Below are 12784 nucleotides of genomic sequence, written 5' to 3' on the forward strand. Positions count from 1 at the left end.
TAGTTAGCGATTTTTCAAGTCCTGTATCATTTTACGTACAAATCCTGAAAAGCCTGTTGCACAGTAGGTCTCTGTGTTCCTCTGCAGAACAGCAAACACACTGTCAAACTCCATGGAGCCGAGCGGAGCGCACCGGGCTGTGTAATGCCATGGAACAAGCAGCAGGTATTTGTTAGTTAATCAGTGTTTGAATTAAGCTAGAGGCCGAGGTTGTGCTCGGGAGCAGCGGGGATGTTTTGACTAAGCCATCTCTGCGAGGGCCCGGTCATGGAGACTCGGAGCATTTGTAAAAGATTAGCGGCCCAGTCCTGATGTACTGAGCTCAGGTCATGCAAAGTGCAGGGCTCGGACGTGAGGCGAGCTCCAACCTATCTCTCACATCTGCCGCCCTCACAGAGCATATCTGCTAGTCGTGGTACATGAAACACTGAATAATGTGATTAAAGGTTTTGCAGTGAGGTTTGGAGCTCACTGAGGGGAGATCAGAAGAAGTTATTCCTTGGGAAAGATTTCCCAGGTTTATAGACACTCGGGACATACAGTATATGCAACAGTTGCCCAATCTGTGTACATTCTACCTTCTATGTGTCATGAAAGTGTGCTATCAGACGTGCACGCTTCCAGTCAGAGTATCCATGTTGAAGAAAAGTTGAGGGAAAGGAACAACAATGGTGCACATGCTCTCAGCCGATCATTAGCCAAAAGACTAAATGAAAACCAACTGTGTAGGAACAATAAAATAATTTGTCAAGGGAGAAGGGTGCAGATAAATTCTGCAAAGCATTTTCCAATTGGCTCAGGCTGCAGGACACTGGGCCAAGTGCTCAGCACCTGGCTGTCATGGCTCTGACGCTGCCTAATTCATTTCAACTCTCAAACACAAGCCTATTAGATGAAGAGCCGATACGAGCTGAAAGTGCCTGATTAGGCTTTTTATCGGTATTGGCCAACATGTGCTGTGAGCTGACTTTTTAAGGGCAAAAGTTAGATAAACAGAAAGAAGAGACTGGAAAAATCTTGCTCTTCTCTCCTTTCTTCACTCACTCTATCAGTTCAGTAAATCTCTGACTCAGCTTTGGTGAGGACATTCTGGGGAAAAAGCCAGCTACTCATCCTAAATATTCTTGCCTAAAATCCCGGGTGATATATAAGAAACATTTCCTGCAATGGGTAGCTTTTTTTGGTTACTGTAGCCATGGGAATTTCCAAGTGTCTTGTCTATGTGGATCCAAGCATCTCAGCGTATCGATTTCAAGGTGAATGAAGCTCTTCTTGATGGGCTTTGGCTTTGTCGTAAAGGTTTAAAGCTAAACACCAGGAGAAAAGACGCACATGTCAAGCCAGTTGGATGGTTAGGAGCTGGTTCCTATTAACCTTCCTTTTCAAAACAGCTGGCCACCAGCACATCATTATTATCTATTATGCTTTTCGTTTATATAGCTTGTTGCAGACAGTAGACAACTATACCTGTAAATCATGCAAAGTTACTCAAAAATAAAAATACAAGGATGTAATTTAGCATAATAGGTCTCTTTAAATGCATCAACATGTGGATTTCTAAAGGAAAGTTTATAATCACATCCAGTCTTTGGAAATGCACAAAACCATCCCCTGTCCTAAAGTATTACATGATCATAACATCTTTTTGGTGATTGATACACTTGCTGAAAAATTAGCACTGGCTCAGCATTTATTTTGCCAAGTATTAACATTTCTTATTTTTAAAAACTAAGTTGTGTGTCCTGTTTGGGAAACATTCAACATGACCAGTGTTGCAACAGACTTCATCCTCAAGCCAAACAAAAAGAACACATTTTGGACCACAGTGTACTAACCTCTTGACTACAGTTTTCAAATGGATCTCTGCTCCAGTTAGCTGGCAAAAAGTGCATATTTTATTAACTTTTCAAGTTCAACTTTCATGTTCAGAGTTCAACTTGTCCATCGTGTAGCTTCGCTTGGACTCCGGCATTAACACACTTACAAACACACACTTACAAACGCACAAATCAGCTCGCTCCTGAAACGGCCAACAACGAGCCCCATAAGAGATCATAAGTGTACGACATGATGTTTGTGTTAAGCAGTGTATTATAGGAGCTGACTTCTGGGTCTTGGGGGGAATGTTAAGCATGTTAATGAAGAGTGCATACTGAAGGTATTACTCAGTGCAATGTGGACCCATTTAACACACTTTCTACAAACGGAGAAAAGGAGCCCTACTCTTAATCTTGGCAGCAATAAATCAAAAGGTAGAACTCGATGTCTTCGACGATGCTTGCGGAAAGCTGTTTTTCCTATTCAGAATTTCATCAAATAATATTAAAAAACAGAAAGAAAATTGCTCATATTCCTTAAAATGGAATTTAAAACTAACAACCTAAAAGACACAGAAGCCAGAAGATAGCAGATGTCTCTACTGTTTCCAGTGGAAACTTGTGGACAGAGCAGCCAGCACATCTGTGAGATGTGGTTTTTGTGTCTAGAGGGTAAAATCAGGCTGAGATGCCTAGAAGACAATGACATCAGTACATCAGTACAGCAGCTATAAGTCAGAGTAGCTTTAAATGTCTTCAACTCCTGGCTTGGCAACTAGTCAGGCAAACATAGACCTTGACGTGACAGGTAAAAAGAGGAGAGCAAATAAGCAACGCTTGGTTATGCTAAACAAAAAAAAGGGGAAAAACCACGAGGAATATAAATCAGCTGTGCTCACTCTTCCAAAGAGATGCACTGATCTGATAAGTGGATCAGACATCGGTCCAATTATGACTCAGAAAGTCAGATCGGGAATTGGTAACAAAAGGCTGATCTAGTGTACGGAGCCAATCTATTAAACTCAAGCTAACAGAACAAATATCAGACGATTGGATGGTATTTTTATTCAGCAGTGAAGAACAGCAGAATAGCTACGCTGTTCGGCCTCTTTGTTCAAGCTGTCATATATCTGTGAAGCGCTCCGTCCTCCCCATGTCATCGTGTAAATAAAGAAGACTTAAACTTGAAAACTTCATCTACCCAGATTTATTTTTCACTTGCAACGACTTTTTCTTTACTTGTTTGCAGCTAAATGTGAGTTCACAAAAAACCATGAAAACCTCCACAGACAGACTTGTCTGCTTATGTTGGGGAGCTTTTAGTGCAGTTACGGTAATATAATCCATAACACACTGAACATTATCTTCACTCTCACCTGTGTCTTATCTGCTGTGTGTGAGGAGGTGCACCGAAGGTGAAAGTGAGAGCAGAGACAGCAGTAAACATACAGTAAACACTCAAACGCACTAATGTAAATACTTTTTACCGTTTTTCACTTGTAATATTACTTATGACACACTAATCCACTGTTTCTGTATATCTATTCATTGATTTGCTACCTTTTCTTATAAAAAGTAACAAAACAGTGTTTAAAATGAGGTTTCCTTGCACATAAAATCTGATTATGAATGAGAATTTCTACACTGGTGTCAGATCAATAAAAAGCCAAGGCATCTGCACTGCTATCCGAAATGTTGGATCTGTATCCCCGTTCTTCCCCACAAAATGCCAGATCCTTGTTGTACTTTGATAACTTTTAGGGTGAGAAGCTAAGTGGAGAAATGCATGAACAGTTAGAGTTAAATGTTTGCTTTTAACAAACCACTATTAAAATATTACAAGCAAAAAGTGTAATATAGTGTTTTCAGTACTGCAGGGGAAGTTCTCATGCAAAAGATATTCCCACGCATAAAAAAAAGCCCTCTGCAGCACCACATCATGGGAAATTGCATCTTCTTATCACACACATTATCTCCTTGCACTGATATTAGCCCACTGAAAAACAGCCTCCTCTTTCAAATATAATTGTCTGTAAAAAAGTCTGTAAAAATAACCCTAAGCGTTGCAGATCACAGTGCTGGCATGGAGCCGCTAAACTTTATTAACATCCAGAGTCGGTCTGGCGAGTCTCCCAGTTCCCTGCAACTTGGACTTAAAAGCCTTAACCTGAACAAGACAGCAGCATCGCTTTCCCAAAATCCTCCTCTTCCTCCCAGCATGCACAACCGTGCCTGTCCAGACTCACCAATAACAAAGAAGCACCAGTCTATCTGCGCCACCCTGCTGACACTAATCATCAGTTGTTGCGCGTTTAAGAGATACGTATGCCATCATAAATTTCTATCCAAAGATTTGTGTTTCAAAATAGATTTTATACAAAAATAAATAAATAAATGAAAATCAGTAGATCCGGACCACAAGGCAAGTTGACTGTCTGTAAAGGACGATTCGTAAACTAAAAATCTGCCAAGACGTAACGCACACGTTAATATCTGAGTCCAACAACGTCAAGTCGTCACGCTCAGTGTTTATGATTGATGTCAACCCACATCACTTTAAGACAAGACACAGTGCACGAGTTTTCCTCTAAGCAGCCTTCGTTCCATCGTTCTTTTGTGCACTTAATAATCTTGGTAAGCTAATACAGTGCTCAGGCTGGATCGCTTTGCACATGACTAGAGAATAACTAATTCTTCCAGAATGCTAGGCTTCGATTAACGAGCACTAATAAAATATATAAACTGCACTATTAGACTTTATAATGTCTCTGATAGTCCACTGGGGCAGCGCCAGCCAATGGTGCAGTGAGCTGACTGGGCACTGCCCCGTGGCAGCTTCCTGGCAGAGACGGAGAGAGAGGATAAAACTCGAGCCTTTTGGCTGCCTTCTCCTCCACTCTAATGAAGGCATTAAAACATCATGTTTGCCCATTTGTTTTTGACCACTCGGTTGAAGCCAGTGTTTGATTGGCTAGCTGATTAACGTCCAACATGCCCAGCCTCATAAAAAAGGGACATTTCAGACACCGTTTAGAGAAGTTGAGGCTGACTCGCATTTAAATCTGTCGCTTGCTGCAGGTTTAAATGGTGATCTGTTTACCGAGCTGTGATGCAGACTTTGTAAGCTTTTATGTAGCATAAATAAACTGCTGACATACTCTCTGGCAGAAAAAGATGAAATAGGAGCCTCTCTTAAAACTCGGATGCAAACAGTGCCTTTTCATACTCATACAATTTGGGTCTTGAGCACTTGTTAAGGGAGCTCAGTGAGTCCTTACGTCCTCTTCGTTCCCCCGTCATGTCTTGCTCTCTTCCTGTCTCTCTCTCTCTAGCTGACAGCTGCGAGTGCCCCCTAAGCTTCCAGGCGCACTCTAGCTGAGGCAGCACGGCGGCGGACGGTCGTCTTTACTGCCACAGTCAAGAGTGGAGCGGATTTTTCTTTGATGAAACACAGCAGCGTTGAGCCAAGAACAGCAAGTGGCACAGCCGGGATGTAAATCAAAAACCCACCCATGTGCTAAGTCATACACGGAGAGCTCTGCGAGAGGAGTCGCTGCTGTCTGAAAATGCATGAGTAATGCAGACTGTATAGACGTGTGGTCAGCTGCGGCATGCTTGTCCAGGCAAACAGAGAAAAGTCTTTTTTTATCTTTTCTATGCTGAGCTCCAAAACAAAGACACCTGGCAGCTTATTCCTCTCACCGCCAAGAGCGCATAAAAGTTTTGGGCAAGGTTTGTGCTAAAAATACACTTTTACGATGACATATCTGAGCCAACGTTGCAGCTTTTTCTTGATTAAGCTGAGGCCCCGGGCAAATTTCTTCTGGTATTCCAGAGATATTTCGACACTTACTCAAACCAGATCATATTTTTGCTGTGTGACTGTTTGGATTCCTTGGCAGAATGCAAGTCAGAATGCTTTTGGTTAGAGTGAGATGCCATAGTCATACCACAATGGTCACATAAGAATGAGAACATCTGACCTTACAACAGAAAAGGAAAAGCACAGCAAACATCACATTTTAGCTTTTTTGAAGCTCATTTAGCAAATCTAATCAGAATCCGACCACAGCTGATGCAACTCTCGTCTCTTCCTTTTGCCGTACCTCCTGATTCCATACACACCACGTGGATCTCAGGCCGAGTTGGGCTAAGGTGATTCAGCCCAGCACATGCCACACAAGGGGTGTTCTCTCGTTCTCCCTCTCTAGTGGCTGTGACTCAGGAAGTGCTTTTATTCCATTACCCAGCATCCAGCGTCTCAGGCAGAGGTTTACGGGAATACCGTTGCAGAATCATCACCGGGCCTTCGCTTTATGAATCAATGGAACATGCTGCAAATATTACACCCTGCAACACCCTTCCCAGGCAGCACCCTCACATTTGCCCATAACTCACTGCTGAGCTCATGCAATATGCAAAGACGTGGGCTGAGGCTCTTTAGCTCATGGGAATGCACCGAGCGGTGAGAAAACCCAGGAAAAGAATGTTACTATCACTGTGCTACTTTTTATATATAAACAGGTCCGTGTGTATTTTTTCCAAGGAGAACAACCGGACAAAGAGAAGACCGTTCACGATGACGCATTCCACATAAAGTACAGCTGGCTGAAAAAAAAAGCATAACCAAAAAATGTGCTGTGTAGTTTTTCACTATCTGGTTAGCCTCAGCAGAGAAATTAAGCGAAGAAGACGTTCAATAAAAGGTCAAATGTCACAGAGCAGCGGTAGCAGCAAAACGTTTCTGAGGGTTGATCGGTCTTTCAAAATATCTTCGAGAAAAAGCGCCTATAAGCTTTTCATCACTGCCACTACTTTTTGGCAAAAGGAGTTACAGCGATACTGAGACCCACAGCCTTCTTTCAAACTTCAGCCGCACTGAATAAACTGATATTTCAGTGCTCGTGTCAGCTTTTTCTCCTTTCAACAGAAAAGTGATCGGCAGAGGAACTTTTTTCTTTTCCTTTCTTTTCTTAAAAAAATTATATTTTTAAGAAAAAAAAGATGAAAATGATTCACTATTTAAAAAGTAAAATGTGGTTTTGGCAAAAAGTTTAAAAAGCAAGCAACAAAAAATGACTCTGTAAAGTAAATGATACAAAACACTGCAACACCTGAATATTAACCCAGATGAGGATTTGTATTCTTTAACTATTGCTTTGATTTTTTTGTGACCCGATTAGGGTAAAACCAAATTTTCCTAGCTTGCTTAACAGCCTCTAAAATATAAAAATACATGAACTTTCATTAAATTCTAGACTTTTAGTCTAGACTAGATTTAATTAATTACCTTACCAACTATGACATTATGACACTTTTTCATTCCTGAAGCTTTGTGTTAGAATACTGGGGAGAAAAAAATGAACGACTTCACTAAACTATATGAACTCCATCGACTGCTTTTGGTAACAAGTTAACAAACCACGATGTGAAGTCACTGATTTGTGTCGATTTTCTTAACCTTTCAGCATTAAACCAAAACAGTTCAGCAATAACACAACTGAACTCTCCCCCAGAAACAGTGAAATCCAAGCAAAATAAATCATATTGTCTGGGCATACATCAAATACGCTTAAAGGCATTTTAAGCCTCAAGTCACAGGTAGTTTAAGAAATTTAAAACCCCTTGAAACAGCTGAAACAAATATTCTCCCAGAATTATAGATATATAAACATTTTGATGTGACACAAATCTAATGATTTAGATGAAAGCCTATACTCAGAATCTAGCCAACAGAAAGTATTGGAATACTGATATTTTTATGTAATCACCAGTTTCCTCTTAGGCTTGGCTGAACACTGGGTTTTGATGAATGAGAAGGATATTTTGGGACATTTAATTACTCTGATTTGTCTGACTTTTTAAGAAAAGGCGACTCTGACAAGCTTTTCTTCTGTTTTTCAGATACATTTGACACCACACGGGTAACAATTCACACAGTTTGCTTGGAACCGCTGCTTTTCTCACAATAAAGACTTTGCACTTACAACTGAAATTATTCACGGGCTACTGGGAAGCTGTCATTAAGTGTATTACACTTCAGAGGCTGAAAGCAGCACTGTAATGGTTGGTTGTTTCTCATAACAGTCAGATTATCGCCCCACAGTCTGACGTCTGGGGGAAAACACAGGAAACCAAGTCAGTCTGAGGGAATTTCACATTGATACCAAAGCCACTTCCCCATAAAAATAGTGTCTGAGGATATCAGCGGATGTGTGCACGCAGTGTAGGCTCACACAGTGTCTGTTTACAATATATAAGATCGATGCCATGGAGGTTGGTGAGTTTATGTGCTTACACTGGTACACCGGTGCTATTCACATGATAATGTGGCACAAAAACATACAAGCTCAAATGTTGATTACTCATCTCTTTAGAGACATCCTGTGCATTATCTGAGAGCAGCAGTGTGGGACACCAGCACACTCTTCAGACTCAAACATTTCCTTAAATAAGCTCAGACTCAGCAGCATCGTTCTGGCCAGGAGAAACTTCAGTAAGATATCAAATGATGCTAGAGTAGACAATTCATTCAAGCTGATATTCAGCTGGTTTCCTTGCAGGCTTAATATTTTCTTTGCTGGTGGGCGCTAATATTTATAGCACAGTTGACCTGCAGTGTTAGAGTGATTAGCCACCGTTAAACTAACAAAGAGGACGGAAAAAATAAGCACACTGTCTGAAGTCATGCACAGATTTAAGTGTTATTTGACTTGGTGCGAAGAAAAATAGAGAAAATGGTGCTTTTCTATAGTTTCTATAAATATACATATATATATCTATAGATATATAGATATATAGATATATATATGTATTGTCGAATGCTCTCTCATTCACCGACTCTCATTCAAGTCAGTGGTTTTACACTTGTAAACACTTGTGCAAACAATCGAACACAATGAAGAAAAACTGGCAGAGAGCATGGTTTTTGTAGTTTGGGAGCAATTAGAAAACCAGCAAAGCAGTTCCAAATGCAAACATCTTGTGGTGCGTGACAGCTTTCCTCCATGGATTAGATGAAACACCACCACCTACATTTGAATCGCTGTTATCACTGAGTAATACCTCACTTTTTGCAATTACAGGGTTCACGGAAAAGGTCGGGAATCTCCTATCTGAGTTAAGTCTTCCTCCGCTGTCTCACTTCCATTAGGAGAAATATTACAGGCACTGTTTGTTCTGAGATCCCTTTCAGAATAAATCTAAAGTAATGGTTGAGAATGCAGCCTTAATTCCAGCTCTGTCCCCAAATGGGAGTATGTAATATGACCGGGCTGAAATGAGGCATTATACAAAAGACTGATGAGTACTGAGATCATTTTCATACTCCATGCTCACCAAGACTGACTATAAAACACTGTAAAAATGCCTGTAATGCAGCACATATTTGTGCAGGCTAGAAACATTAGAGTTCACATTAAACGTAATTAAACTTTGTATTCCTGAATGCTACAATAAAATATAATGTCGCTGAATCAGTGCGTGCTTAAGGAAACTCTTGCTGGATGAAGTTTTGCTTGCCATAAAAATGATGACCTTATTAAAATTTCACTCAATTGTTTTATACATTCAGGCCAAAAAAAAAAAGAAGAATGCGTCTGCCTCAGTGTTAATCTGCATAACGTGAACTACAAACACATAACACATCTTGCATTCCCACAATTTACGGGAAGCGAGTTCAAAAGCGCTGAAAAGACAATGAGACAATTCATTCTGGTTCGGGATGCTGGGGATGGAGGGCTGAGGGCACAACTGTGCTCTGAGAGAACTCATAAATGCCGAGAGACATTCAGCAGACATATGGTTTGTGTTTAGGACCAAGAAACAATAATCAAATCCGTTGATCCTCTTCTTGCTGCAAGGGTGATTGCTAATATAAAAGTCTGTTCAGTCTAATCAGAATTTAGGACGGGGCTGTAATTACCTCCACCCACTCACAACAACACTGTCTAAACAGGATAGCACAGACTAAAAACACAGTTTCCACTCTGTATACTATTTATATTCCACTTTCATCTATGGAATTTTTGCTTTAAAGATTTTCCCTTCACCGATAAACTCGCAGCCCTGCTTCTTGATTTTTTTTTAACCAACAGGCACCAAAGGACTCATATAAGAATATTTTAGCAATTTAAGCATGTCTACTTAGTTAACTAAAAGCCCTAATATTTTTCTCAAATTGAGACAAAATAGACAGTTGCAGCTGTCCAAGAAAGAGTTTTCCTATTGTTAGATAAGCCAATGTGACACTGAACTCAACTATTCCTTGTTAACACACATAGGAAGTGCACATTTGCTTGGCAGCTTTCTATATCCCTTCACAGAAGTCTTTGATAGACTGTTTATGAATTGGCCAGCACCCAAAGGAGGTCTGAGTTTAATTAAAAGGCCTAACGCACAACTGCAAACAATGCTCTTTACACCAAAGTGCAGCTATATCAAAGGACGCTCTTTAGAAGCCATGTGGAAGCAATATTCATTCAGATGATGGCTTTTTAAATCACTCTCAAATAACCAGAACTGCTAACTGGTCAAACTGTCTGGCTGAATGTGCCATAACGTTTGTTTTAAATAAAGAGATGAAAAACATTTCAATTTCCTTCAACTGGCGAATCCACTCAGTTAAAGGACTTTGCAACATCCTCCATGCTCAGCAGCAGGAGTGCCGACAGAGCCTACCTTGCACCGGTGGGAGAGAGAAGCACAAGCGCGCAGTTTTGCCTGACAGATGCGCTTTTTCCTCGGACGCGGAGAGTCGCTTCGGGCTGGCGCAGTTCATGTGAGTCGGGGTGTCATGAGGGCTCCGGCAAATCTGCGATCCAAAGCCGTTCCCTGCTCGTCGCGCACAGATGTCTCCCTTGCTGCCGTACACGGAGAGCGTCAAGCCAGTGAAGTCGGTGAAAGCAGGGGTCTGGCAGTGGCTCACCATCCCGAACAGCGCTGAGGAGTTTTGCATTAATGACCCAGTGCGGTCCCCGCTCACATTACCTGTGCGCGTGAAAAGAAAAAGGTCAACAAATCGCCGCAGTCTATATGAACCAGGGGGAAATCGTCACATTGGGAAACTTCAGGGATTTGGCAACACCTACCTTGTCCAATTTGTTTACGAGGAGCAGAAAGAGTCTAAACGCGTACACGACCATGCTTATCAAAGCGGAGAAGGAAGCATTTGCACGCCTGATCGATAGCATCCTCTCAGTGGCGACCAGACATCACAGCATCCCGTGCACACACCTCTCTCTCTCTCTCTCTCTCTCTTCCCCCCTCTTTTTGCGTGAGATTGACACCCAATAGCTGCACCGGTATGCAGGAGCGCCAATAAGGACGGTGTCCGTGTTTCCGTGGGGGGATAAGATCTGGATCGGGACGATGTAGCAGTTCTGAGTAACGCACGAATCAAGATTCGAATAAACTCCCATAAAGTTGTGTGCAATATCCTGCATCATCATGCGTGTTTATGATGCGCCCGGTATCATTCAAAGCTCGCTGTTACTAATCATGATGTGATCGACACTATGTCACAACACTGAATTTCAGCGTTTAATGACCCACAGCTCCTGAGGGAAATGTAAGCATTTACGAGAACAAGCATAGTTTCATATGCACAAGGCTATTCCGAGGCTTTTATTGAGCAGATCGGATCAGGACTCTCCATCTCAGTAGTTCGTTTGGTTATGGATTTGTGTCTGTGGTTTCCATGCTGCTTTTCCACAGAGGCTTGGCTTAATTTAAAGAAAAATAAAAACGTGAGGGGAACTGTTTATACCAATAAATCCCTTTGAATTCAATTAAATTGGTCAGTTTGCTTGAGCCGCCAAAATGATTTCAGTTACTTTAATTGTTCATGAAAATCACGAGTTCTTACGTTTAAAAAAAGTTTTCAATAACTAGTAATATTAATGGGATTTAATCTCTATTGTTGCGCTTAAATTGGAAACATTTCTCAAAAATAATGTAAACAGCACAAATTATTCTAAAGCTTTCCTGTTATTTATGGCAGTCATTTGAGAGGCAAGCGCCACCACTCTGTGGCCAAACTTAATAATTATCTAAACAAGTTTAATATCAGCGGTAACACAAAACCTTCATATAGAAAACCACCAATCAAAACCACCACTGTTGCCTAATTAACCCACAGATTTAATTTCAGTGCTTATGATCAAACGGTTCTTTCCTGCGACGCTGACCGGGCGCCTCACCCTGTAAGTGGCTGGGTTTTCTCTCTCTCTCTCTTAACAAGAAAATTGCAATTCTGCAGCGCCATCTTGCGGTGTTTACATGGAAGCGAAGATGCTCAGTAAAGACAAATCTAAACAGTTGCGTAAATGCACGGAGGTGAAGGAAAGTTTATAAATGCCTTAGGAGATAAACGGCGGGAGTAAGCGCTCACTTTGCTGCTGTAAAGTGTGAGGAAAATATCGGCTGTAAAAATGCGCGACTTGTGCTGCCTTTGTTTCTTCATCCGGTTATTCCAATTTAAATGGTAAATGGTAAATGGCCTGTATTTATATAGCGCTTTACTAGTCCCTAAGGACCCCAAAGCGCTTTACATATCCAGTCATCCACCCATTCACACACACATTCACACACTGGTGATGGCAGCTACATTGTAGCCACAGCCACCCTGGGGCGCACTGACAGAGGCGAGGCTGCCGGACACTGGCGCCACCGGGCCCTCTGACCACCACCAGTTTACTAAACTAAACTAAAGGTTTGAGTTTGTTTTGAATTTCCTGTGTGCTACTTAAAACGACAGTTTTCGTTTCCTCTGTTTCCTCTTATCTATTTGGCTAAACGGCAGAAAATGAATTGGAGGATGTAACACGGCCAGACTTCAGGGCCTGGCACTTATCTCTAAGACTTATCTCTAAGACTTATCTCTAAGAGAGTTTGAGGGGACAGTTTGAAGATGCTACGTTTAAAAAAAATCATTTAAAAAGATTTTTTTCACCCATTTTATAGACCAA

The 12784-nt window shown here is 41.4% G+C and overlaps 1 protein-coding gene across 3 annotated transcripts in view; it reads right to left on the reverse strand.

The window, feature by feature from the left end:
• Positions 1-12784, reverse strand: part of glis1b (GLIS family zinc finger 1b) — an 82878-nt gene that overhangs the window by 66354 nt on the left and 3740 nt on the right. For 2 of the 3 annotated variants that reach the window (XM_026158908.2, XM_026158906.2), the window contains exons 1-2: positions 10907-11099; positions 10497-10805 (exon numbers count right to left, since the gene is read on the reverse strand). In XM_026158908.2, the coding sequence (XP_026014693.1) occupies positions 10497-10773 (277 nt within the window). In that variant the 5' untranslated portion in view covers positions 10774-10805; positions 10907-11099. Of the gene's footprint in view, positions 1-10496; positions 10806-10906; positions 11100-12784 lie in introns of those variants that run through there. The other variant, XM_026158907.2, reaches the window with a different exon arrangement.

Source organism: Astatotilapia calliptera, chromosome 23, assembly GCF_964374335.1.
Source record: "Astatotilapia calliptera chromosome 23, fAstCal68.1, whole genome shotgun sequence".
Lineage (NCBI taxonomy): Eukaryota > Metazoa > Chordata > Actinopteri > Cichliformes > Cichlidae > Astatotilapia > Astatotilapia calliptera.